We start from the raw sequence: 24,070 nt of genomic DNA, 5'->3' as shown, positions 1-24,070 counted from the left end.
GAGAGGCAGAGGGAGATGTGATACAGACTCACAGAGAAGAAGACACACATAGAGGAAAAGGTGATGTGAGGATGGAGTGATGTGGCCATGCGCCAAGTAAAATGAAATCCCTGACAACTTACAAGGTGCTTCACAATACTGGACACAGTTGAAGTGAAGCCTGTGGACGGCTGGAAACAGGCCCAAAACCCACCCAGAGCCACAACATGGAAAGGGCCAATCGCAGGCTCTCATCTGGACAGCGGCAGCAGCCTGGTGTCTATTACTTACTAGAAATGGTCTCATTAAAGAAAAATCACATGTGCTTCAGTGCTGAGAATGTGCCAAAAGACAGCTCAGTAGGAAACACTTCCAAACACAAAAACGTATTTATCAGAAAATGACAATCCACGCAGAGTAACAGAAAATCCTTTACAATGCAGCATGCAAGTGAGCAAATCTACAGATCCTGTTGCAAGGTGAGTAAAGCAAAACAACTAATCATTTCTAATCTCATTGTAGGGGAAAGTGGTTTTACTGGTTTTTTGTTTCTTTTTGTTTTTTTAACTATATTTCTTAAGCAAAGAAGTTACTAACAAGATTCTACTCATTTTTATTAGTAGTAAGCCAGGAAAGAATTCATCTTTGTTAAAAGTAAGAAAGTAAATGATATTTTAAAACCATAGAAATACATAAACCCTAAACCCAAAGGGCTCTTGAAAGAGTATCCAAGTAAACCCCCAGAAACTGTCATCCTGAGATCATCTTTCAACTTTAAACCAAAAATATCCCCTGAAGTCTTCTTAAAACCAAACAATTTTAACTTAACTAGTAAAAAATGGGAAACCCTGGTAGCAGAGTGGTATGGCTGCTAACCAAAAGGCCAGCAGTTTGAATCCGCCAGGCGCTCCTTGGAAACTCTACCGGGCAGCTCTACTCTGCCTTATAGGGTCGCTATGAGTCGGAATCAACTTGGCGGCAGTGGGTTTGGTTTAGTAGGGGGTAAAAAATGTCTGCCTTGAGCATTATACTCTTTTAAGAACTATCTATATGGGATCAAATTGACCACAGCAACTCAAAAGATTAGATAGGAACCTTAGGGGGTGGTGAGTTTATGTTCATGAGAGAGGAACAACTCGGAAAAGGAGGGTGAGAATGGTTGTACAACTCAAAGAATGTAATCAATGTCACTGAATTGCACATGTAGAAACTGTTGAATTGCTATATGTTTTGCTGTGTATATTAAGAAAAACACCCAGTATATTAACAACAACAAAATAAAAAAAGAAGAAAGGGTGTGCAAGGTCACGGCTCCTCCGAGCAGCCAGGCTCAGCAGTCTTAGACAAGGACTCCACCCCTTTCACAAACCTGTTTCAGCATTTAACAACATTCGCAGTGAGAGACATATTTAGCCTCAAGGCCTCTGGTGACTCCTAAATGTATTCAAGTTACCACTAAGCCCATTCATCATCCCCCATATGATTTAAAAAAAAAAAAAAAAGAGTACACAGTGTTTAAAACTATTCTAATTTTTGTTGACATATGAATTTGATTTGAAGTGAATAATTAATTATATACTATTAACACTTGAAACCCATTGCCATCAAGTTGATTCTGACTCTTGACAACCCTGTAGGAGCCCTGGGGGTGCAGTTGTCAAAGTACTGAACTGCTAACTGAAAGCTGGGAGGGTCGAAACCACCAGCCTCTCTGAGTGAGAAAGATGTGACAGTCTGCTTCCGTAAAGATTTACAGCCATGAAAGCCCTACAGGGCAGTTCTACTCTGTCTTATAGGATTGCTATGAGTCGGAAATCAACTCGATGGCAACAGTTTTTTTTTGTTTTTTTTTTTGGTATTAACACATGGAGTTACCATGAGTTTTCAATTTTGTAAATTCCTTTGGTTTTTTTCCTTCATGTCCATCCTTTCCCCTGAGCAGTCCTATCGCAGCGGGACCCGAAACACAGATAACAGACGAGAAAAGCAAAGGGCCGGGAAATCAGAAGACCCAAGCTCCAGATCCTGCTCCTTCAGCCGGGAAGGACCCCTCAAAGTCACTACTTAACCTCCCCATGTTTCAGTTTCCTTATCTGAAAAATGACAATGCCTGCTTGCCTCCTTCACAAGACTGCTGTGAGAATCCAAGGAGATCAGTGATGTGAAAAAAAAACTCTGAAAATTTGGAAATGCCAAAAAAAGACTTAAGATAATCAATAGATTCCTAAGTAAAAATGCACCAGACATATATGAATACTAGATTCACTATGTGTGTGAACTGATGCAAACACAGGCACACACAGATACAGATATTTGTCACTGCAAGTTCACTGGAGATCTAATTAAATCCTGGGGAATGGCGGGGGAGGTGAACTGACCTGTCCACATTCTATTAATATTTTTATTCCCAATATCAGGTATAATTTTGCCTCTGATTTAACCCTCTCTTCAATTTTTCTTTCCACTTAGAAATTTAAAACTTCATAAATTATCCCAATTGCATCACTTATAATCTAGAATGTACAAAATGGGGAGGATAATAGTATCCTTAACATAAAGATTGAACCAAACATGTAAAGTGCTTATAGCCGTCCTGTAACATAGGATATGCTACGTGAATGTTTGCAGTCATCATATCACGTAGTGGTAGAGGTTAGCCAGGTCTGGTTCACGCTATTGGTCCAATCCCTTCCAGATATATGATTCAGGGCCCTGGTTTTGTCATACGTATAATGAAAAAAATACTACTACCTACCTAATACGGTTGTTATGAGGATTTTTAAAAATTACACACATATATATGAATACCCAGTACCTAGTAAGTGTTCAATAAGTGGAGGTAGTGGTGTTGGCTTTAGTAAGATCTGCAGGTAGTCCCCAACTTACAACGGGGTTCTGTTTCAACGACTGTCGTAAGACGGTTTTGATGTAAATCAAATACCTCATTTTTTTCCTTTTAGTTTTCATTATTATTGCCTTTTGTTATCAGTATCTTAATAAATCGGATCTTTATTTGTCTTTGGGGGTTGGCATGAGAATAACTTCAGTAAATTACATGCTGCAACACTGTATATAGTGCTTACTACTAAGGATAAGATGTACAAAAAAAGACAACAGGCATTCTAAGTGCGGTTCGTCGTAACTTGAATATGTCGTAAGTCGGGGGACTACCTGTATAATGTTTGGTATTAGTAGTAGAGGTAAATGATGGAGTCCTATCACAAATTCTTTAATGTTCAGTGGTTTATTTAGTTCAAATGCAATTCTGAAGAGATAGCTATATCGATCTTGCCAGTAGCAAAAATGTAGGTGACTTAAAAGTAATAGCAGTAGTTACAGGTTCAAATTGTAGATCACAGCCCCAAATTTAATTTTAGGTAGCCATGTACATAGGAGGAGCATACAGTTTATTCCTTTACATTCAACTTTCTATACCCTACAAAGCTTCTGTTGTCTAATCAATCTAGCAAAAAATGTTATTCCACTAGAACAAAGCCCTGTGTTTTGAAAAGTATTTGTGTCATCTCTCGGTCTTTATCAATACCATTTCTAGCAAATTTAAATAAAATATTAGTATCTCCTTGATGAGATTTAAAAAAAAATAAGACTTGGGGGAAAAAAAACTTTGTTAAATGAATTACATGAAATGAACGAATACATATTTTTCTAAAAATTTACATCCAACAGTTTTCAGAAAAAAATATTACATGCAAGTGGTTCAACGTATTAATGAGGAATAAGCCTACTGATAGACATATCAGTTGAAATGTCACTTAAAGATTTTTTTTTTAGATTTTAATCTTTCACAAAGCAGCAGGCCCCTGGCACCCAGTGCCTATAGCAGGAATAAGGAGCACCTGAAGTGCAGTGGTTAAGCACTCAGCTGCTAACCAAAAGGTCGGTGGTTCGAAACTACTAGCAGCTCTGGGGAGAAAGATGTGGCAGTCTGCTTCTGTAAAGACCACAGCCTTGGAAACCCTATGGGGCAGTTCTTACTCTGTTCTATAGGGGTGCTATGAGTTGGAATCGATTCAATGGCGGTGGGTTTGATTTTTTTGATTTAGAGCCATACACAGGAGCCCTGGTGATGCACTGGTTAAAGCACTCATCTGCTAACCAAAAGGTCTGCTGTTCAAACCCACTAGCTGCTCAGTGGGAGGAAAATGGAGCAGTCTGCTTCCATAAAGATTACAGCCTTGGAAACCCTAAGAGGCAGTTCTACTCTGTCCTATAGGGTGGATATGAGTCAGATCAACTCAATGGCAATGAGTTTTCATTTGGTAGATCCATAAACAAAGTCTGTGATGGCTCTCAAATGCTTTTGTGAGGAGGAGCTACTTTTCACTTCCCTATAAGCCAAAAAAACTGAACCAAATCCATTACCATTGAGTCAATTCCGACTCATAGCAACCCTACAGGCAGGATAGAACTGCCCCCTAGGGTTTCCAAGGAGTGGCTGGTGGATTCAAACTGCTGACCTATTGGTTAGCAGCCTGAGCTCTAAACCACTGCACCATCAGGGTCTCTCCCTATAAACCAAAAAAAAAACCCAAGCCCATTGCCGTCGAGTCGAAGCTGACTCAAAGCAACCCTAAAGGACAAAGTACGGCTGCTCTATAGGGTTTGCAAGGAGCACCTGGTGGATTCGAACTGCAAACCTTTTGGTTAGCAGCCAAACACTTAACCACTGTGCCACCAGGGCCCCCCCCTACAAACAGAGGGGAAAATAAAGGAAAATCAAAGAAGATAAAAAAAGAAAAAAGAGGAGGGGCAAAAAAAAAAAAAAATGCACAAGACAGTAGAGACAGAAATTATCTCCGGTGTTTTTCAGGCCCAACAGCTTAGAAGACTATCCACCCACCAGGGTTTCTTCTTGATTCCCCTTTTTCTTCAAGGTTTCACTTCACTGTCACAGACAATGTGCTACCATTTCCTTACCATGGGCTAGGTTTTCAGTTCCTTCTACTTACTATCATATTATGTCCTCTGTCACTTTTTTGGACCTCAAGAGAGTTAAATCATAGCTTGCCAAAGAGAAAAGGAATCTCCGAAATCACGTTCTTAGATCCATTTGCTTTTGTACAGTCTTCTAAGCTGGCAGGTACACTGGTGACTGAGAAGGCTGGTTACTTTCAGAACATCACAAAGTGAGTCTGGGTCAAGGCCATATAGAGAACCTAGGTCTTCTACCTCCCTGGTCGGGTGGCTTCACCATACTTGGTGTATTTCAGAATTTCTTGTATTTCTGTTTCAAGTTTGTTCTTTTCATCCTTGCTACCAAGAAAGTCAACCCATTGCCTGTTTTTTATTTATAACCAAAAATACTACATCTTGAAAATCAAATAACATATCACTCAAACAGCCTTGTGATAAGGTACTACTTACTACCTGAATTCTAAAAGTCTATACCTTTTAATAAGCATATGTTAAGAGCAATCTTCTCAAACTCAACGTCATTTAGTTTTTTCCTCTTATGTGCTTAGTTTCATAATACTATTATATCAGCAGGGGCTAAGGTGATGTCACTCTCATTATCTGACACTTTTATGGCTACTTACAAGTAAAAGGTTTAACTTTTTGCCCAATCACTTCATCATAAATAATCCTAACTTTGAAAAGATGATTTCCTTCACCTATTACAAACGTGTTTGGTGTACATAACAGTAACTAATAACAGTAAATATTACAACAGTTCTCACATAAAAAAAAAATCACTGAAATACAACAAATACCCACTGAAACCAAAGTAGAAGGAGTTATTCTATAATCTCAAACATTTAAGTGATTCATGTCTTCTCCAAGTCAACTTCCCAAGTATCCACATAGAGGAAGGAATAGCAGAACACTCTTAGCATCCAAAAATTAGGTGGCTTCCAGATATAAAGAAGACTGGAAGGAAAGAATACTGGTCCTCAGACATGAGTGTCCAACAAACTATCTAAAGGATGGGTAATAGTGATCCTACTCTCTGAGGCAGCCAGCAGAAAGAAATACCTCTGGATAAAAGTTCCACATTATATTGCTTTAATTAAAAAATAACTCTACTTCATTTTAGGCAGTTATTGGTGCTATTTGGGTTTGTTTGTTGCAGTGGTTTTTTGTTTTTTAATTTTTTGTCTAAACACCTATATGTGAAATTTAACAATACACTGCAGATACCTAAAAGTCATTTAAGTTGCATGCCATACTTTGGCAAGGTATGAAACAATAAACATGTAATAAAATGTTCTCCAATAAAAAATAATATAAAACAATAAAATGTAATTACCTTTCCAAAGTCACGAACATCAAACAGGTCAAATGCCTCAAAGAGTTCACTTTTCCTCATTCCAAACGTCTCGCAGCAGGCCGTGAGAAATGTCCTTATGTTCTTCAAACAGAGAAACTGAGGGATGGAAAATAACTATCAGTATATAGTGAGTCATTCTGAATGTCATCTGCTCCCATCACACTCAGGACGCTATAAAAATGGCTGGGAAGTTTCAATCAGCTTTTGTGGTTGCTTCTTAATTATTTATTCAGTAGGATTTATTGAACCAGTTGCCCTTGAGTTGACTCCAACTCATGGTGATCTCATGTGTGTCAGAGTAGAACTGTGTTTCCTAGGGTTTTCAATGGCTGGTTTTTTAGAAGCACATCACCAGACCTTTCTTCTGAGGTACGTCTGGTTGGACTTGAACCTCCCAACTTTTCAGTTAGCAGCCAAGAGCATTAACTGTTTGCACCACCCAGGGACTCCTAATATTTACTGAGCATCTGCTACGTCCTAGCCACTCCCCCAGACACAAGTGATACAGCGGTGAACAAGACAAAAATCTCTGCCCTCATGAAACTTCATTCATTCTAATGAGAGAAAACAGACATGCTAAAAACAAACATGAAATAGTGCATTTTTTTCACTTGATGATAAGTACAGTGGAGGAAAATAAAGCGGGGAGGAAGGATGAGGCGTGCTGGGGGAGGGGAGCTATTTTAAACTGGACTGCTAGAGAAGGGAGACAGGAGTATGCCAACAGAACCGCAACAACAGAGTATTCGAGGCTGAAGCAGCAGTATGTACCAAGGCCCTGAGGCAGAAGGAAGCTCGGTGTGGCCAAGGAAGGGGTCAATGCAGCTAGAGCAGAACAAGTGACAAGAAGAAGGGTAAGAGGTGAAGTCAGAAAGGTAACAGAGTCAGATGATGAAGGGCCTTGTAGGAGAAGGCTGAGATGGGAAGTCATTGGAGACCTTGCAACAGAGGAGTGACATGATCTGACATGATGTAAAAAGGGTCTTTCGGGAAGACCAGTTAGGAGACTGTTGCAAATAATCCAGGCTAGAGACAACCGTGGGAAGGCCAGGTGTTAAATATTGAATATGTTAAATCTGAAATGTCTATTAGTCATCCAATAAGATGTGGGGCAGGCAACTGGATATACAAGTCTGGAGTCAAAGGGACAAGTCTGTACTAGAGATATAAATGAAATCCTCCAGTAGGCAAAGGGAGGGGACCTGGTGGTATGCAAGTATAGAAGCTGGCTTTAGACAGAAGGCAGCTGGCCCACAGTAGCAAGAGGGAAGGCAGCTGCAATTGACAACTTAAACACCAACAGTAAGAATTTACTTTCAGTATCTGAAAGACTCAGATCCACCTAAACAGACTAGGCACATACCCTGAAAACGAATTCATTCTTTTTGGAAATCTCAGCTGCTGTGGAGCACACAAAAATACTTACTAATCACCTATAAGTAAGCAACATATTATATGTTGCATCTTTGCTTTTTTTTGTTTTAAAGCACCACCAATGTTTTGTTTCCTCTTGGTTTTTTTTTTTGATTTGCAGAAAGCACATTTTACTTCCTCCGCATTTGAAACATTCAGATTCTTTTATGGGCTTAACTCAGATACAGTTTTACCCTTTAAGGGAATCCCCCTCAGAGGCTTAAATATCTCAAAAATAAATAAATTAATTAAATATCTCAGAAGGGGTTAAAACCACAGGAGAGGCATCATAAACCCTTCCAGGCGCAAAGGTGGCAACCCATCAGCACATTCAGGAACTGCTTCCACTTTTAAAAATTCATAAAAGACCTTTAAGACACACACTATCTGCATGTGGCTCTTCCCATAGACTAGCTTATTTACAGATTAAAAGCCTCGCCTTCTGCCAAGACAGACAATAATTACTCTCTTGGGGATTATGCAACTGCTCTCTTGCAATATTTTTTACATAATTAAGTGCCCAACTCATAGCTCACCAAGGAACAAAGCATAATTGCACATGCCACCCCCTGAAGATTTCAAACCAAACTCAAACTCTCCCCCCCGCCCCCCCCCATAGGAAAAACTACAGTGGCTTCCACTAGAGAGCTTTGATCATGACATCATTCAGAAAGGCAAAATTTAGAAAGCAAAAACTTTATGAGATTGCGGTCATTATCGCATGCAGAGAAGAAGACATTTGAAAATGGGCCTTTTCCTTACATCTGGAACCAATGTTCATCTTAGCTGCCCCCTCGCTGGTTCAAGTCTATTAAATTCAACAAAAAAATATTTACTGGATTTGAAAAAAGTCACTTCGTTTCTAAGCTCTGGCTTTTCTAGGCATTCCTCAAATTTAGTCATCCCTTTTATGTATTTTTTCAGACAATAATTTTTGAATGCCTACTACATTCCAGACACTAGAAATGCAAAAAAATGAAGAGGACATGGTCCTGCCCCAAGCTTCTCTATTGATCTTTTCTGGAGATATTCACAGTGCTCCAAAATTTGCGTAATAACACTTTGGGCTGACACTTCACTCGATATTCACGGGTTGTTGGGCTCTGTGTGTGCACAGGAACAGAGTCGAGGGATGGCGGAAGCCACGCAGGCCCTGATGCCATTGTTGAAGTGGTGGACAGAACTTTGCCTACCCACATGCCTGCCCACCCCCATGGCTTGTGTTTTGCTTTCATCATGCTGATTTTTTCTTTTTTCAGTTTACTTTAAACAAAAATATTTAAAGTAAAAAAATTAAACATTTTTTCAAACCAAAAGTTGAAAGAATTACTCAATGAGCACTCCGTCTAGGTCAGCAATTGTGACATACTGCCATATATGCTTTTGCATGCATTCGTTTTCTCTATTTATAAAATTTATTTGGCAGAACCATTCAAATGTAGGTTGCAGGCCTCATGTCACTTCACCCCGCAATAATACAACACGCATCTCCTAAGAATAAAGGCATTTTCCTATATTCTGACAACACTGTTGTCACACCTAAAAAAAATCATTTAAATGAACCCTTTTAATATTCAAATCTTCTCATTTGTATTTTTTTCAATATTTTTCCTCCAACCTGAGGGCCAATCAAGTTTAACTCATTGTATTTGGCGATTTTGTCTCTGTAGTACCTTTTCATCTAGAAAATCCTCTTTTTATTTTTTAAATAACACTAACTTTTTGAAGAGAACAGGTCAGTTGTCCTCCGGAATGTTCCACATTCTGCATTTGTCTGATTATCTCCTCACAGTGTCATTAAACCTGTCCCTCCATCGCTTGTGTTTCCTGTGAACCAAATTAAACAGCTAGGACAAGAATATTTCATACTGTGAACTTCATATTTCATCCCATCGGGAAGCACAATATGTCAGGTTGTCCCATTATTACTAATGCTGAGTTTGATGACTTGGTTAGATGGTTACTGCCACATCTCTCCAATGCAAAGGCACGTGTCCCTCTTTATATCAGTAAGTAATCTGGTAGTGACAACTTGGCACCATGTGGTGATCCTATTTCCCAGTAAATTTTTACCATGGGTTTAGCATCTATCAATGAGCCCTGCTTCAATTATCCCATTTGGTACTATGGAAGAGTCGTTTTTCTAATTCTGCCAACCCTTCTACATTTATTAGCTGGTATTCTTTTGAAAAGAAGAGTTTCCTCTTCCTCTCTCCCCGCTTCCTTTTTATTTTGTTTGTTTGTGTAATAGGAAGTTGTTACCATTAATCTTTTTAATGCTCATATTGTCTCAAATTCAGCCAGTGGGGATCCCTTCAAACTGGCTCTTGTGTTCTTTTGACACCTAACCCTATGAGTCTTAGTTTTCTTGCTTTCTTATATCAAACTCTCCCAGATTCACTTCTTATTTTCTCTGCCCTAGTTCTGAAATCAGCCCGTTTCTCCCAGGAGGTTTGTTTCTATTTACACAGTGAGTTGTATTTAGAAAACAAGGTCTGACCACCAGCCTGCCCCTAGACTACATGAGCCATTCCCATCAAATGAACAAGTAAGACCACCTTTTGCTTAAAGCAATGGTGAGCAGGGTTTCTATCACCTGCAAAACAGAGAGCAAATACAGACAGGATTAGCCTAACTGGTCTCTGATGTACCTCTCAGAAAATGCTGTAATTTTCTTTGTAGAATGCCAAAAGAGCCAAATCATATCTCATTCTGTTAAGAAAGGGAAACTTGGTTCATTAAAGGAGATTGATGAACCCAATAGTTTGTTTTATGGCTAGAGGAATGGCTAGAATTTCGACACCATGTTATTTCAGTGTGGAAACTCTGATGGCATAACGGTTAAGTGCTATGGCTGCTAACCAAAGGGTCAGCAGTTTGAATCCCTCAGGCGCTCCTTGGAAACTCTATGGGGCAGTTCTACTCTGTTCTATAGGGTCGCTATGAGTCGGAATCGACTCGACAGCACTGGGTTTGGTTTTTTGGTTTTTTTTTGGTTTATTATTTCAGTGTAAGTTTTTTCTCCCCAAAAGTCTATAAATTCCTTGAGATTAGAAACCATCTGATAGTCCTTTGTATCACTTGCAACAGCTTACAACATACTGCCTTCAGAGATGGTTTATGAGACACAAAGACAAATCTATCTCATTTTATTACCATACATTTTTTTTTGACCAAAAATTATACAACTTTGCTAAATCATGTAACTTATTTATTTGAAATAACTTCAGGATTTTTTTTTTTAGTTTAGGATTTTAGGATTCAGAATTAAATAACTTTAGAATTTTTTAAATAATTTATCCATACAAGATAGAGTTGCCAAAATTAAGAATACATAAAAGTTTAAGTAGCATTTATTCATTTAACAAATATCAATGCCTATTATGTGCTTTGTTGCTTACTTGTTGCTAGTTGCCTTCGAGTCAATTCTGACTCATGGAGACCCCATGTGTGCCGAGTCGAACTGCTCCACAGGGTTTTCAAGGCCATGACCTTTCAGAAGCAGATCGCCAGGCCTGACTTCTGAATGCCCAACCTTTCGGCTAGTAGTTAAGTACTTCACTGTTTTAGGCATCATAAAACATCGATTTCCCCTAATCAGGCACTGAGTTATTAATTTATTAAGCAAATATTGGATAGAACTACCAAGAACACAGCATAAAAAAAGCAAACATGACCCAGGCTCTTCCCTCAAAGAGCTTATTACAGACAGGAGGAGCATACGGATAATGAAGGCTCAGCTGCACTATAGTGTGGCCTTTGCCGCAGGCATGTAAAATGAAAGGTGCCGTGGGAGTCCTGGAGTATCAGGGATGGCTTCATGGAAGAGCTGGTACCTGAAGGATAAGTGGGAGTCAGGAGTCACATATGAAAAGAGAAGGAGTGCCTGGTGTGTGGAAGGAGAAGGGGGATGCAGGGTACAAGGAGGTTCTAGGGAATAGCTCTACCTGTGCATGAGCAAGAAGCAAGAGAAAACACAGACTACGGGGACAGTGGAAGTGGCTCAGAATGGATGGAGCACCGAACTCTGGAGGGAAACAGTGACAGAAAGAGCTAGTGAGGGTAGCAGGGCTTTGCATGGCATGCCAAGGGATTTGGACTTTATCCTACAGAAAATGTTGAGGTTAAAGGGTTTTAAGTAGGAGAATGAAAGAGTCATCTTTGCATTTTATAATTATTGATGTTGTAGAAATTTTTTGAGTGCTTACTATGTCCCAAGCACTGTGCCCAATGTTTATGTGTCATTTATGTCAATTCAATCAGTAACATCTTACAATTTTCTTTCTTTTATGTATAATGAGGCTTAGAGGTTAAGGAACTTACTCAAGTTTACAAAACTACATTTGCCAAAGTAATGGAGTCATGACTCAAAGCCAGACATTCTGGCTACAGAGCCCACATCTTTAACTACTGAATTATACGAGCCCTAATTTTTTTATATTGGGTCGCTATGAGTCGGAATCAACTTGACAACAACGGGTTTGGGCTTTTTTTTTTTTTTGGTTATTTTGTACTGTGCAGAATTAAATTATCTTTTTTTTTTTTTAATCAGGGAGATGATGTGGAGTAGGTAGGCAAGACAAGAACAGTTAGGAAACTGTCATATTAATCTGGTAAGAAATGATGGTGATTTGGGTTAGGGTAGTAGAAGGAGAAACATAAAGAACTCTAGGAGGGAATATGGGGGAAAAAAACCTGGGAAATAAATATAAGTGTCAGGGGGAGAAGAAAAGAGAAGAATAAAGAGTTACATCCAGCTCTCTGTCTTGATGATGAGGGCATTCACTGAGATTGGTAACTTAGCAAACGTGGAGTATCATGGATTGAATTGCATCCCCCAAAACTACGTGTCAACTTGGTTAGGCCATGATTCCCAGTATTGTGTGGTTGTCCTCCACTTTGTGACTGTAATTTTATGTTAAAGAGGATTAGGGTGGGACTGTAACGCCCTTACTAAGGTCACATCCCTGATCCAATGTAGTTTCCCTGGGGTGTGGCCTACACCACCTTTTATCTTACAGGAGATAAAAGGAAAGGAAGCAAGCAGAGTTGGGGACCTCATACCACCAAGAAAGAAGCACCAAAAGCAGAGCGTGTCCTGGACTCGGTGGGTCCAGGACAGAGAAGCTCCTAGTCCAAGAGAAGATTGACGAGAAGGACCTTCCTCCAGAGCCGACAGAGAGAAAGCCTTCCCCTGGAGATAACACCCTGAACTTGGACTTGTAGCCTACTAGACTGTGAGAGAATAAATTTCTCTTTGTTAAAGCCATCCACTTGTGGTATTTGTTATAGCAGCACTAGATGACTAAGTCAAGGGGACAGGGTGTATAAAAGGGGGCCACAGACAGAGTCAAACATTCTTTTCTTCACATAAGGTACCCAACCAGACCAGCTGCTATGGAGTCAATTCTAACTCATGGAGACCCCATGTGTCGCTGAGTAGAACGGTGCTCCATAGAATTTTCAATGGCTATGATCTTTCTGAAGTAGACTGCCAGGGCTTTCTTCCAAGGTACCTCTGGGTGGGTTCAAACTGCCAACCTTTCTGTTAGTGATTGAGCACATAACCTCTTGCACCATCCAGGGACTCCTTCACATAAGGTGTTGTTGTTAGATGTCTTCTAGTTGATTCTGAGTCATAGTAACCTCATGCGACAGAGCAGAACTGTCCCAACGGGTTTTCTTGGCTATAATCTTTATGGAAGCACATCACCAGATCTTTCTTTGGCACAGCCTCTTGATGAGTTCAAACAGACAACCTTTCGGTTGGCAACGGAGAGCTTAACCATTGTACCACCAGGGCTCCTCACGTAAGGTAAGACCCAGTCATTAGATGTTGCCCTGTCTCTCTCCTGGGTATGTTCAGTGATAAGTGACACATTCTAAAAACCCAGCCACCAGTCTTGTGCCTCCATGCTTACCCTCTGCGCCCCTTCAGACCGACATGAATAGCTTCCTTATTACAAGTTGAAGAATGAAAATGGTAGAAAAGCAGTCAATATAAATGCAGATAACCTTCAAAGAAGAAAATTTTAACACCATCAAGGTCAAGGTCTAAGACATCCTAAATTACACATCATGCGGACGCTCCTGCATTAGAAAATGTTTCACAGCCAGATAGCTATGACATCTGAAGGAGCATAAATGGCTTTCCAAGGTGCAGCCTCCTCCTATTGTTACCACTTCAATGCTAGCAATACTGACCTTACAGAAAGGAAACATTTAAAGGTCAGTCTGCTAAAGTTCATTCTAAAACTCTAACCTCCTCTCTCTCTCTCTACCCCTGAGAAGTAAATGTATGGCTTCCTTTTTCTCTGTGTGCATAAGAGCCATTTTGACATTTCTCAGCTATACACATGTAAACAGAATCACTTCCCTTTTTTTTTTTTTTTTATTTTAAAGAATAAGCACTTACTTCTCTAAAATTGTTAGCAATAATGGACTAGTTGTGTTAGCTGAGGCTACATAACAGGAAAAACCTCTACAGCTTATTGTGAAAGGAGCTATTTCAATCCCAACTGAGAAACAATACCTCATGGGAAGATCAGCAATTTCTAATACAGCTTCAAACCATCACAAACACCACAACATCCATGCCTGATTACACGGTTTGGTGAGGAAAGAAGTTCTCAGGGTTCCGTTTCTTAGTGGGATAGTAGTTATCCTGTTTGAAGGAGAGACTCTGAATTTTAGGGTTTGGAGTAATTCCAATTGTAACTGTCATGGATTGAATTATGTCCCCCCAAAAATGTGTGTATGAACTTGGTTAGGCCATGATTCCCAGTATTCTGTGGTGGTCCTCCGTTTTGTGATTGTAATTTTATGTTAAGAGGATTAGGGTGGGATTGTAACACCCTTACCTAGGTCACATCCCTGATCCAATGTAAAGGAAAGTTTCCTGGGATGTGGCTTGCACCATCTTTTATCTCTCAAAAGATAAAGGAAAGGAAAGCAGGCAGAGAGTTAGGCACCTCACACCACCAAGAAAGCAGTGCTGGGAGCAGAGTGCGTCCTTTGGACCTGGGGGTCCCTGAACAGAGAAGCTCTTAGTCTGGGGGGAAGGCTGATGAGAAGGCTGACAGAGAGAGAAAGCTTTCCCCTAGAGCAGAAACCCTGAATTTACACTTTTAGCCTAATTTACTGTGAGAAAACAAACTCTTAGTTAAGGCCATCCACTTGTGGTATTTCTGTTATAGCAGCACTAGATGACTAAGACAGTAACTTAACAGGCTGATGCACAGTTTTGAAAGGCACAGAAAAGACCACCACGAAGCCCATCAACTAACCAAACAAGCATTCAGGTACAATAAGAGCTTTCCTTATCAGTTCATCCTCAGTTTAGACCTTATCAAGCCACTCCCAAGTGCCCCTGTCATCCTAACTCCCCCTCTATCCCTCTCCAAAGGACTCAAATCCTGGTACGGAGAAAGGGATAAAAACCAAAAACCAAACCCACTGCCATCGAGTCAATTCCGACTCACAGTAAACCTATAGGACAGAGTAGAACTGCCCTATAGAGTTTCCATGAGTGCCTGGTGGATTCAAAATGCCGACCTTTTGGTCTGAACCACTATGCCACCAGGGTTTCTGGAGGAAGGGATAGACCCGAAATATTAGTAAGTCAAGTTTATTCCTTATCAAGTTTTCTATTTCTGTCCCTTTCACCGTATTTTCCTCTCGTTCCTTCTGTATCTCTTTCTTTTAAAATTAGATGAGCTAAATCTCATAAAAAAATCTCATAGCTCTTGGAAATACAATTAAAAACAAAAAAGAAGAAGAATGATTTTTATTTATGTGGTCTACTCATTTGTCCTTTTCCCTGTGGGTCAGAAGAGGCATAATTATCATTGTTCCAGTGGAAATTCTATCTACAGATGCTTCCTGAATTATTCTAAAATAATTATGCTGCACTTAGCATCAGTTTAGGGCTGTACAATATCTCTAAATTATTTTCTTCTTGATCTCAATATTCCAAATGAATGAAGACCCTAAAGGACACTCAGGGAGGAAGGCCAGAAACGGGGGAGGGTTGTTTCTTACCTCCAATCTTGTGTTCAAATCACTAAACCAAAACACCTATATTCTCGGTAAACTAAAAGTCGATATTTCTGTTATGATTCATCGTCCAGACCATTGTTCATTTTTTTTTCTTTGTTCATTTTTAATGGATATTTTAAATGGCTAAATCAAAAATGCAGTGATTTAATAACATTTAAAGTTACAGGTCCCCCCCCCAATGATTAAGTACTTTTATGGGTTATATATGGCTTTATTGAAATAAATTCATTAATGAGTGACGACGCAGTTTATCTGCATTAAAAAAAACAAGGAGCAACCATTCTTTGGTAGTGAGGAAATTCATAATAAAATTTTATATGAAACTGTCATCTTGTTCTCTTACTTACAACCAGTAACCAGGTGCCATGGAGTCAATTCTAATCCACGGTGGCCCTATGTGCACCATAGTAGTACTGTGCTCCACAGGGTTTTCAGTGCATGATTTTTCAGAAGTATATTGCCAGGCTTTTCTTCCGAGGTACCTCTGGATAGACTCACACCTCCAACCTTGCGATTAGCAGCCAAGTATGTTAATCACTTGTACCACCCAGGGATTCCTACTTATATGACAGTGTAGCAACATGTCTTTTTTATTACAAGTTAACTCAAAAAAAATTTAGGAAGTCAGTGACATGTTAATTAAAGATAAGATGAATGAAGATTTTAAATTATTATGCACTCAAGCTCATAAGCATTATCTTCAGTCTGGGATATCTGCCCCTGGTGTGTGTGTTCAAAGTTGCCTCGTAAGTGACTTTCAGGGGACCCTGATCAGCTGTCCCCATAACCCACACACAAGCCCTCTGCTGCTTTCAGTAGCTCTTGCCTTCACAAGAGGGAGCACTGTACCACTCACCCTTGGCAGGAACATAGATCCTCTGTTTCAAAGGCAGGGCTTCAAACCAGTTCGAGCCAGTTCAGTCATGGCCGATGAAGTGAAGCTGCAACAGGCTCAAATTTTTACAATTTGGGTGATCCAGAACAATAACTAGAATGGGAAAAATTATGGGTGGAAGCCCTGGAACGGGAGACTCAGAAGAGGTATAGGAAGGCCTTTCAGGAGTCTGACGTGTGACACTGGATTATTGGCAGGACTATGGAAACCAACACACGTTCAGAGCAGTGCAGTCAGCTGCCATCTTTGAGCAAGGCACCTCTGTTTCCAGCTCTGCTCAAAATTCAATGGACAAGAGATTTGGTTGCTATACGCTGCCCTTGTTTTCTAAGGAGATTGGGTTTCTAGCAGGGCTTTGACTCATGGTTTTTCCCATTCCACTTATAGTTCTGGTTCACCCAAATTTTAAAAAATTCAGGTCTGTCCCAGTCTTGCTGCCTCAGCCATGACCGAACCAGAAAGAACCAGTTTGAAGCCCTGCTCAAAGCCCTGTCAACTCCTGCATTAGCACCTGGACACAGAAAATTGAAATGTTAACAAACAGCATCACTGATCTCAAATACATTGTTTCTAGTCATTATACTGAAAAACTGAATGCCTGGGAAGTGCAAAGGTCAGAATTAGCCTGAAACATCTATTTTACTAAGTTCACGATCCTGCTGATGAAACCAACGCATATCACTGCTTTAATGAGGAAAAATAACACTCAACCATGTCATTATCCAGAACACAGCTAACCCAAAAAAAAACCCAAGGCACACTAAAAATGATCCCACCTAGATTTCAGAGAAGACTCGCAGGTTCCCTGTGACACAAAACCCGTGCCGACGAGTCGATTCCAAATCATGGTGACACCCTGTTACAGAGTAGAACTGCTCCATAGGGTATTCTTGGCTGTAATCTTCATGGAAGCAGATGGCCAGGCCTTTCTTCCATGGTGCCGCTGGGTGGGTTCGAACTGCCATCCTTTAGGTCGGGGGTCGAGTACAAACACTATATGCTACCCAGGGACTTGTTTCTCTGTTAGGGGTACAGAAAATAATCATTCCTTTCTGCACGGACCTTAAAGAGTCAGTAGAATATAGTAGCTTACAGTCAGGATTTTGATAGTGTTTAGAGTAGTAACAATTAAGTAACAGGAATAATAATAATGGGAGTAAAGTAGTTGCATAACAGTAGTAGCTGTGTGTCAGGACAATGACAGTTCAGTAGCAGAATTCTTGCCTTCTATGCAGGAGGCCCGGGGTCCATTTCCGGCCAACGTACCTCACGCACAACCACTACCCGTCTGTCAGTGATGGCTCACATGTTGCTATGATGCTGAACAGGTTTCAGCAAAGCTTTCAAACTATGACTAAGAAGAAAGGTCTAGAGATCTATTTCTGAAAATCAGCCAGTGAAAACCCTATGTATCACAACAGTCTGATCTCATCGTGTGTGGGGTTGCCATGAGTCGGAGGGCGACCTAATGACAGCCAGTAACAACCACAACAAGAGTCATGGTAGTGATCAGAGTAGCAGCGGCGGTAGTATCAGCTGCTAATGGAAACATGAAGATGAAAAACAGAATTCAACGTGTCCATATCCAAGGTAGAAATGGACTACTGCCCTTGGAAGCAGAGGATCTGTAGGACAGCACACCAGCCAGGGAAACTGCTCCCTGTGAAGCAGGAAATGGGGATCACCACATTTACGTCACCCCCAGAAGAAGGGGAACTGGGGTAGTTCCTCATTAGAGCACAACATTCAAATGAGGAAAGAGCCTGCAGTAACACATAAATCTATGTCACTTTTAGAGATAATCCTCACAAACCTGTTAATTCAGAGAATGAGAAAAAACGTCAATGTGTTCAAGTCTGATCTAGGAAAAGGGTTGTATCCAAACCCAAACAAGTTCTGGCTGCACGGAGCCTCAGCTCTTGCACCTGGCTCACTTACAAACAGCCACCGAAAAAGCACAGCAGAGCTTCCTGTGCCTCAGTGCAGCAGGACTGCGAGCTCCCCACCCCCTCCAGCCTTTGCCCCGCAGCTCAGGACTGTCTGGACACACCCCTTCCGCCTCACTCCACATAAAGCCAGGGCAAGATTTGGAGTGGCTAGCGGTACAAGAGGGAAGTAAAGAATGGAGGGAAAGTCAAGCCGAGTCTCTTCCTCCTCATTTGATCTGCCCTCAACAGTACTGGTTAGGTATTACTGCAATTCTCATTTATAGATGAGGCAACTAGGGCATATCGTACCAGACCAGCTGCCATCAAGTCAATTCTGACTCCTGGTGACCCCATGTGTATGAGAATAGAACTATGCCCCATAGGATTTTCAAAGGCTAATTTTTCTGGAAGCAGATCACCAGGTAGTTCTTCCATGGTGGACTTCAACCGCCAACCTTTCGGTTAGCAGACAAGAGCGTTAACTGTATGCACCACTCAGAGACTCCAGTTAAGGCATACGGAGGTGAAACAATTGGCCCTAAATCAAACGGCAAGTAAATGATGGAAAAAGGATTCAAACCCAAGCTGTTGGCTCCCAGGTCCATGCCTCTAACAACTATGATATTCTGTCTTGTGTGTGGCAGGCACTGTCCCAGCCCAGGGAGATAGAAGCCACACGGCCAGCCCTGCAGTTTGCTTGTTTTTCCCCTACACAGAGAATTTCAATCTCAGGGTAAAAGGTACAGACAAGTTCTGGGTTAGTGAGAGCACAAAGGAGGGACTCCATCCTATGGCGTAGGGATAGGCTGAGATTCATTCCTCCAAGTAGCTGAACTGAGTATCTAAGGATGAAAAAAAGGTAGTGAAAAACAGTATGGCAAGAAGCAAAGGGACTAGCCCGTGTAAAGGCCTAGAGTTTTGGAGGAAATGCACTAGTTCATGCAACCTCAGCAGCAGGTACAGGGGGAGAGCCACAGAAATGAATAAGGCTGGAAAAGCAGGCTAGGGCCAGACTCCAACTGGAACTCAGAATTCATTTCTCCATAAGGACAAGGCAACGCCTCATAGTGAGTATGACTACTACCAAAAACAGTGGTATGTCCCAGTTATGGCACCAAGCACTTTCCGTGGAGTCCCTCAGTTAGTACACATAACAACTCTCTGAGGAAGACACTACAACTCCACTCTATATATAAGTACCTGAGACAGTAAATTGCCCAAGATCAAGGTATCTGTACTAGTTTCCTGTGGCTGCTGTAACAAATGACCACAAACCTGGCTTAAAACTACAGAAACTTATTCTCTCACAGTTCTGGAGGCCAGAAGTCTGGAAGCAAGGTGTCGGCAGGGCTACACTCCCTCCCAAGGCTCTAGGGGAGAATCCGTTCCTTGCCTCTTCCAGCTTCTGGTGACTCTAATGCCAAGGACACTTGTTACTGGATTTAGTACCCACCCAGACAGTCCTGGATAATATCATCTCAAGATTCTCAACCTAATTATATTTACAAAGATCTTTGTTTTCCAAATAAGGCAATATTCACAGTCTCCAGCAATTAGGATGAGGACATTCAAGCCACTATAGTAGCTGACAAGTGTTGCTGTTATTGGGTGCCATCGAGTCAATCCGACTGATGGTGACCCCATGTGACAGAGTAGAACTGCCTCATAGGGTTTTTTTGGGGGGGTGGGCTGTAATATAGCTGTAGATCATTAGGCCTTTCTACCACAATGCTGCTGGAAGAGTTTCAACCCCCAACCTTTTGGTTAGGAGCTGAGCACTTAATCACTTGCACCACAAGGGCAGGGAGAGCCTGCACCCTTCCTCACCCATGTACACAGTTACAATGGGTGGTGGTAGTAGGCTCTGTAGCAGTGTCAGGATAGACAGTAGGCTCCTACAGCTTAAAAAGATTGTGTTCTACCACAAGGAAAGCCCACAGGACACCACTCAGGAAAAACACATTACAGCAACTGAAACAAGCTGTACCCCCAAAGTTTTAAGAAGTCTAGGAGAATAACTGAGATAAGATAGGCTCTGCACAGTGGATGTAGATAGTTTCCAGAAAAGTAGCTTTTCTCTTCCTGCCAATCCTATTCATCTAGATTTAATTCTGTCCATGCTAGAAACTTCTGTCATGTTGTTTCCCAACCCCCACCTCTACACACATACACACTTGGAGACCATGTTTTGATATCTGTCGAGATCATGTTTTTATATCTGTCACTGTTTAATATAAACTAAAGAGATAAAAAGACATGCTCGTCATGGGTAAAACCATTAGAAAAATGAGGGCATGTCCTTAAATACAACAAAAACACAGCTGAAAGCATTACATTAATTTTCCACCAATTACATTTTTCTATCCAAAAGCAAGAAAATAAGGAAAGTACAACTATGTCTCCCTTAAATACAGCTTAGTTAGACTAGAAACAGATGGCATGTTTGTTAGTTTGCTTTCAGCAGTCAAAGAATATGCGTCTCTGAGGTCTGCCCTCGACCGAAGGCCTTGACCAAACCACAGGCTTGGTGTCAGGCAGAGGTTCAGTCTCCACCCTACACTCATGGACGGCTTGGATCTGAATCATTTCTATCATGGACTGAATTTTGTACTTTCCTTTGGCTAGAGTGACGTGCCACTGAATGCAGCTAACAACAGCAAAGATACCAAGAATAGTCTTATAACTGAATTTAAACTGGCTTTTATTTACATCATTGTATCGGTGCTCTATTAAATACTAAATAATTCATCTTTGGACTAGAAATGTATCCCAATACATAAAATCAGGAATCGTTCCTTCCGGGTTTTGAACTGATTTTCTAGGCAATCTAAACTCACTCCTATCTCCATGATAAACACCCCACAAATCTCCATATTTGAACATCTAAACTACATCACCATATCGTCCTTCACACTCAGAAATGCATTTCTTGCCAACCATACGACTTTAATTTTTCATTCAAAACCCTTGGACACTGTCCACATAAAGCCAGGGTGAAGGAATGCCACTTCGCCACTTCTAATTGGTTTCACTACAATGGGCCAAGCCACACACCAAGGCCACCCCACTGCTCAGACAGTTGGCTTTCTTTGATATTTTCTGACCCCCACTTTGTTTGGCCTCTCTATCAGAACCCCATACTTATTAATTTTTCTGGTACACCTTTAATTTTTTCAGCTTATTTTCTGCTTTCTCATTTCTTTTTTGGTGACAATGAGAAAGCAGCATCATTAAATTTGAAGTAATTGTTAATTTTATAAAATACCATATTGTCTGGGCTCCAGACAGTCTGTTTATTCTGGTTCTATTTCAGAATTTTGGGAGGTTATTTTGTAAAATATCCTAAGGATCATACTTAAGAATACTGTGTTAATTCCTGTATTACAGTAAAATAAAGCATTAAAGGCTGCTTTGTAATCTTGGCAACAGTATTATGCCTACTGGAATAATGAAATAGTAATACAGAGAATATTACTACCAACAATAAACTGTGTTATCTTTTTATTAAGAGAGGTAACCAGCAGTGCAACTAAAAATGAGTGTAATACATTTCTCGAAGTAATTTCAACTTCAGAAAAGAGGCATATGTAATTTTTTCTAAAACTAACCAAGAAAATACAATGAAACCTGTGAGAGCCAGAACTCAATGGGACTGCCTTGTTTTTCTGGGTCTTGCAAGTTTTCCACCTTTGGCAGGGTGCAATCTCACCATTTTTCTATCACTCTCTGTAAGTGGAAAATATCTGCATTTTCCTTCTCTGACAGGTTTCCGTCTTATATAGGTTCCCACTTTCACAGGTTTTACTGCAAAATGTTTAAACTATTATTTAGATCATCAGAATACTTGGCTCTAAATATGTAACCTACCTGCCCCTCTTCCTTCTACCTTCAAAGGAGATTATTCCTTCCCTCAATTATTTTTATCTGGTTATAGCATTTTACAGATTATAATTAATAAAACTTCTTTCGTCTACAAATTGTAGGCATCTACAAGTCAGGGACCATTCCTTATTCAAGGACTTTGAATAAATAATTACTGAATGCCTAAAAAGGCACAGTGCTGGGTCTGGTCCTGTGAGGACATGAAGACACAGGATGCCCTGAGAGGGCCCTGGAGGAGTTTACACTGTCTACAACAGAGAAGAACATGCAAATGCCCTATTAGCATCATAAACTAAGCGCCATGGTACACAGCATCAGGAGAAATTAATTCTGATAGAAGCAGACAAAACCTTAAAATTAGTAAGCTTTTGAGAGCCTGTAAAGACAGGAAGATGGTTCTATGAGGAAGAGGCCAGAGTGTAGGGAAAGGACAGGAGAATAGGGAAGTGCAGGATGTTTTTGAGAAACAGTAATAATTCAGTGTGACTAGGGCAGGGGGCCAGAAACTCTGGTGGCGTAGTGGTTAAGAGTTACAGCTGCTAACCAAAAGGTCGGCAGTTCAAATCCACCAGCAACTCCCTGGAAACTCTATGGGGCAGTTCTACTCTGTCCTATAGGGTTGCTATTAGCAGGAATCAACTGGACCTCAACAGTTTAATGGGTTAGAATAGGGGGTAGGATAAGATGGGGGGGGAGCTTGGGAAAGTGGGGCTAGCGGGATATCAGAATGAAGAAGAACTCCAGGCCACATCACAGAAGTCTTGATGGCCATCCTAGGATGCCTGCACTTCATCCAATGGGCGATGTTGCGGCACAGAAGGTCTTCAGGCTACAGGAGTGGCGCAGTCAATACCTGCACCAGGAGTGGGGGCAGGGGTGGTTCAGTGGTAGAATTCTTGCCTTCCATGTAGGAGATCCACCTCCGCTTCCCAGCCAATGCACGTCAGGCAGAGCCACCACGCAGCAGTCAGCGGAGCCTTGTATGTTGCTATGATGCTGACCAGGTTTCAGCAGAGCGTCCAGACTAAAACAGACTAAGAAGGTCTGGCAATGTACTTCTGAAGTCAGCCAGTGAAAACCCTATGCATAACAATGGTCTGATCTGCAACTGATCAAGGAGATGGCCTTTCACTCTGTTGTGCATGGGGTCACCAGGAGTCAGGGCTGACTGAACGCCAGCTAAGAAGAAGAAGTCAGAAGTGGCAGGGTCACTCTCCAAAATGGCTGCAAAGCCTCCTAACTATGTTTCATGCCCACTCTTGGGACCCCTGAAGCAGTTTCCACTGAGCTGCCAGAGTTCTCACTCTGCTTTTGTTTTTGTTTTTTTACTGTGCTTTAGGTAAAAGTTTACAGCTCACCTTAATTTCTCATACAAAAATTTATACACGTATTGTTTTGTGACATTAGTTGCAATCCCCACAATGTGACAGCACACTCCCCCTTTGCATCCTGGGTTCCCTGTGACCACTGGACCAGTTCCTGTCCCTTCCTGCGTTCTCATTCTGCTTTTGGACAGGAGCTGCCCATTTGGTCTCATATATCTGATTGAACTAAGAAGCACATTCCTCACCTCTATTCTCTTTTGAAACGTAAAGTCAGATCACAACTCTGCTTCAACCCATCATG

General features: G+C 41.0%; 1 protein-coding gene across 3 annotated transcripts in view; it reads right to left on the bottom strand.

Moving 5' to 3' along the window:
• Positions 1-24,070, bottom strand: part of VAV3 (vav guanine nucleotide exchange factor 3) — a 419,739-nt gene that overhangs the window by 308,747 nt on the left and 86,922 nt on the right. For 2 of the 3 annotated variants that reach the window (XM_049880207.1, XM_049880206.1), the window contains exon 2: positions 6,248-6,364. The exons of the other annotated variant lie outside the window; for it this stretch is intronic. In XM_049880207.1, the coding sequence (XP_049736164.1) occupies positions 6,248-6,364 (117 nt within the window). The remainder of the gene's footprint in view (positions 1-6,247; positions 6,365-24,070) is intronic. 3 annotated transcript variants of the gene reach the window in all.

This window comes from Elephas maximus, chromosome 3 (genome assembly GCF_024166365.1).
Source record: "Elephas maximus indicus isolate mEleMax1 chromosome 3, mEleMax1 primary haplotype, whole genome shotgun sequence".
In the NCBI taxonomy this organism is placed as follows: Eukaryota; Metazoa; Chordata; class Mammalia; order Proboscidea; family Elephantidae; genus Elephas; species Elephas maximus.
This window is presented reverse-complemented; position numbering and strand designations above follow the sequence as displayed.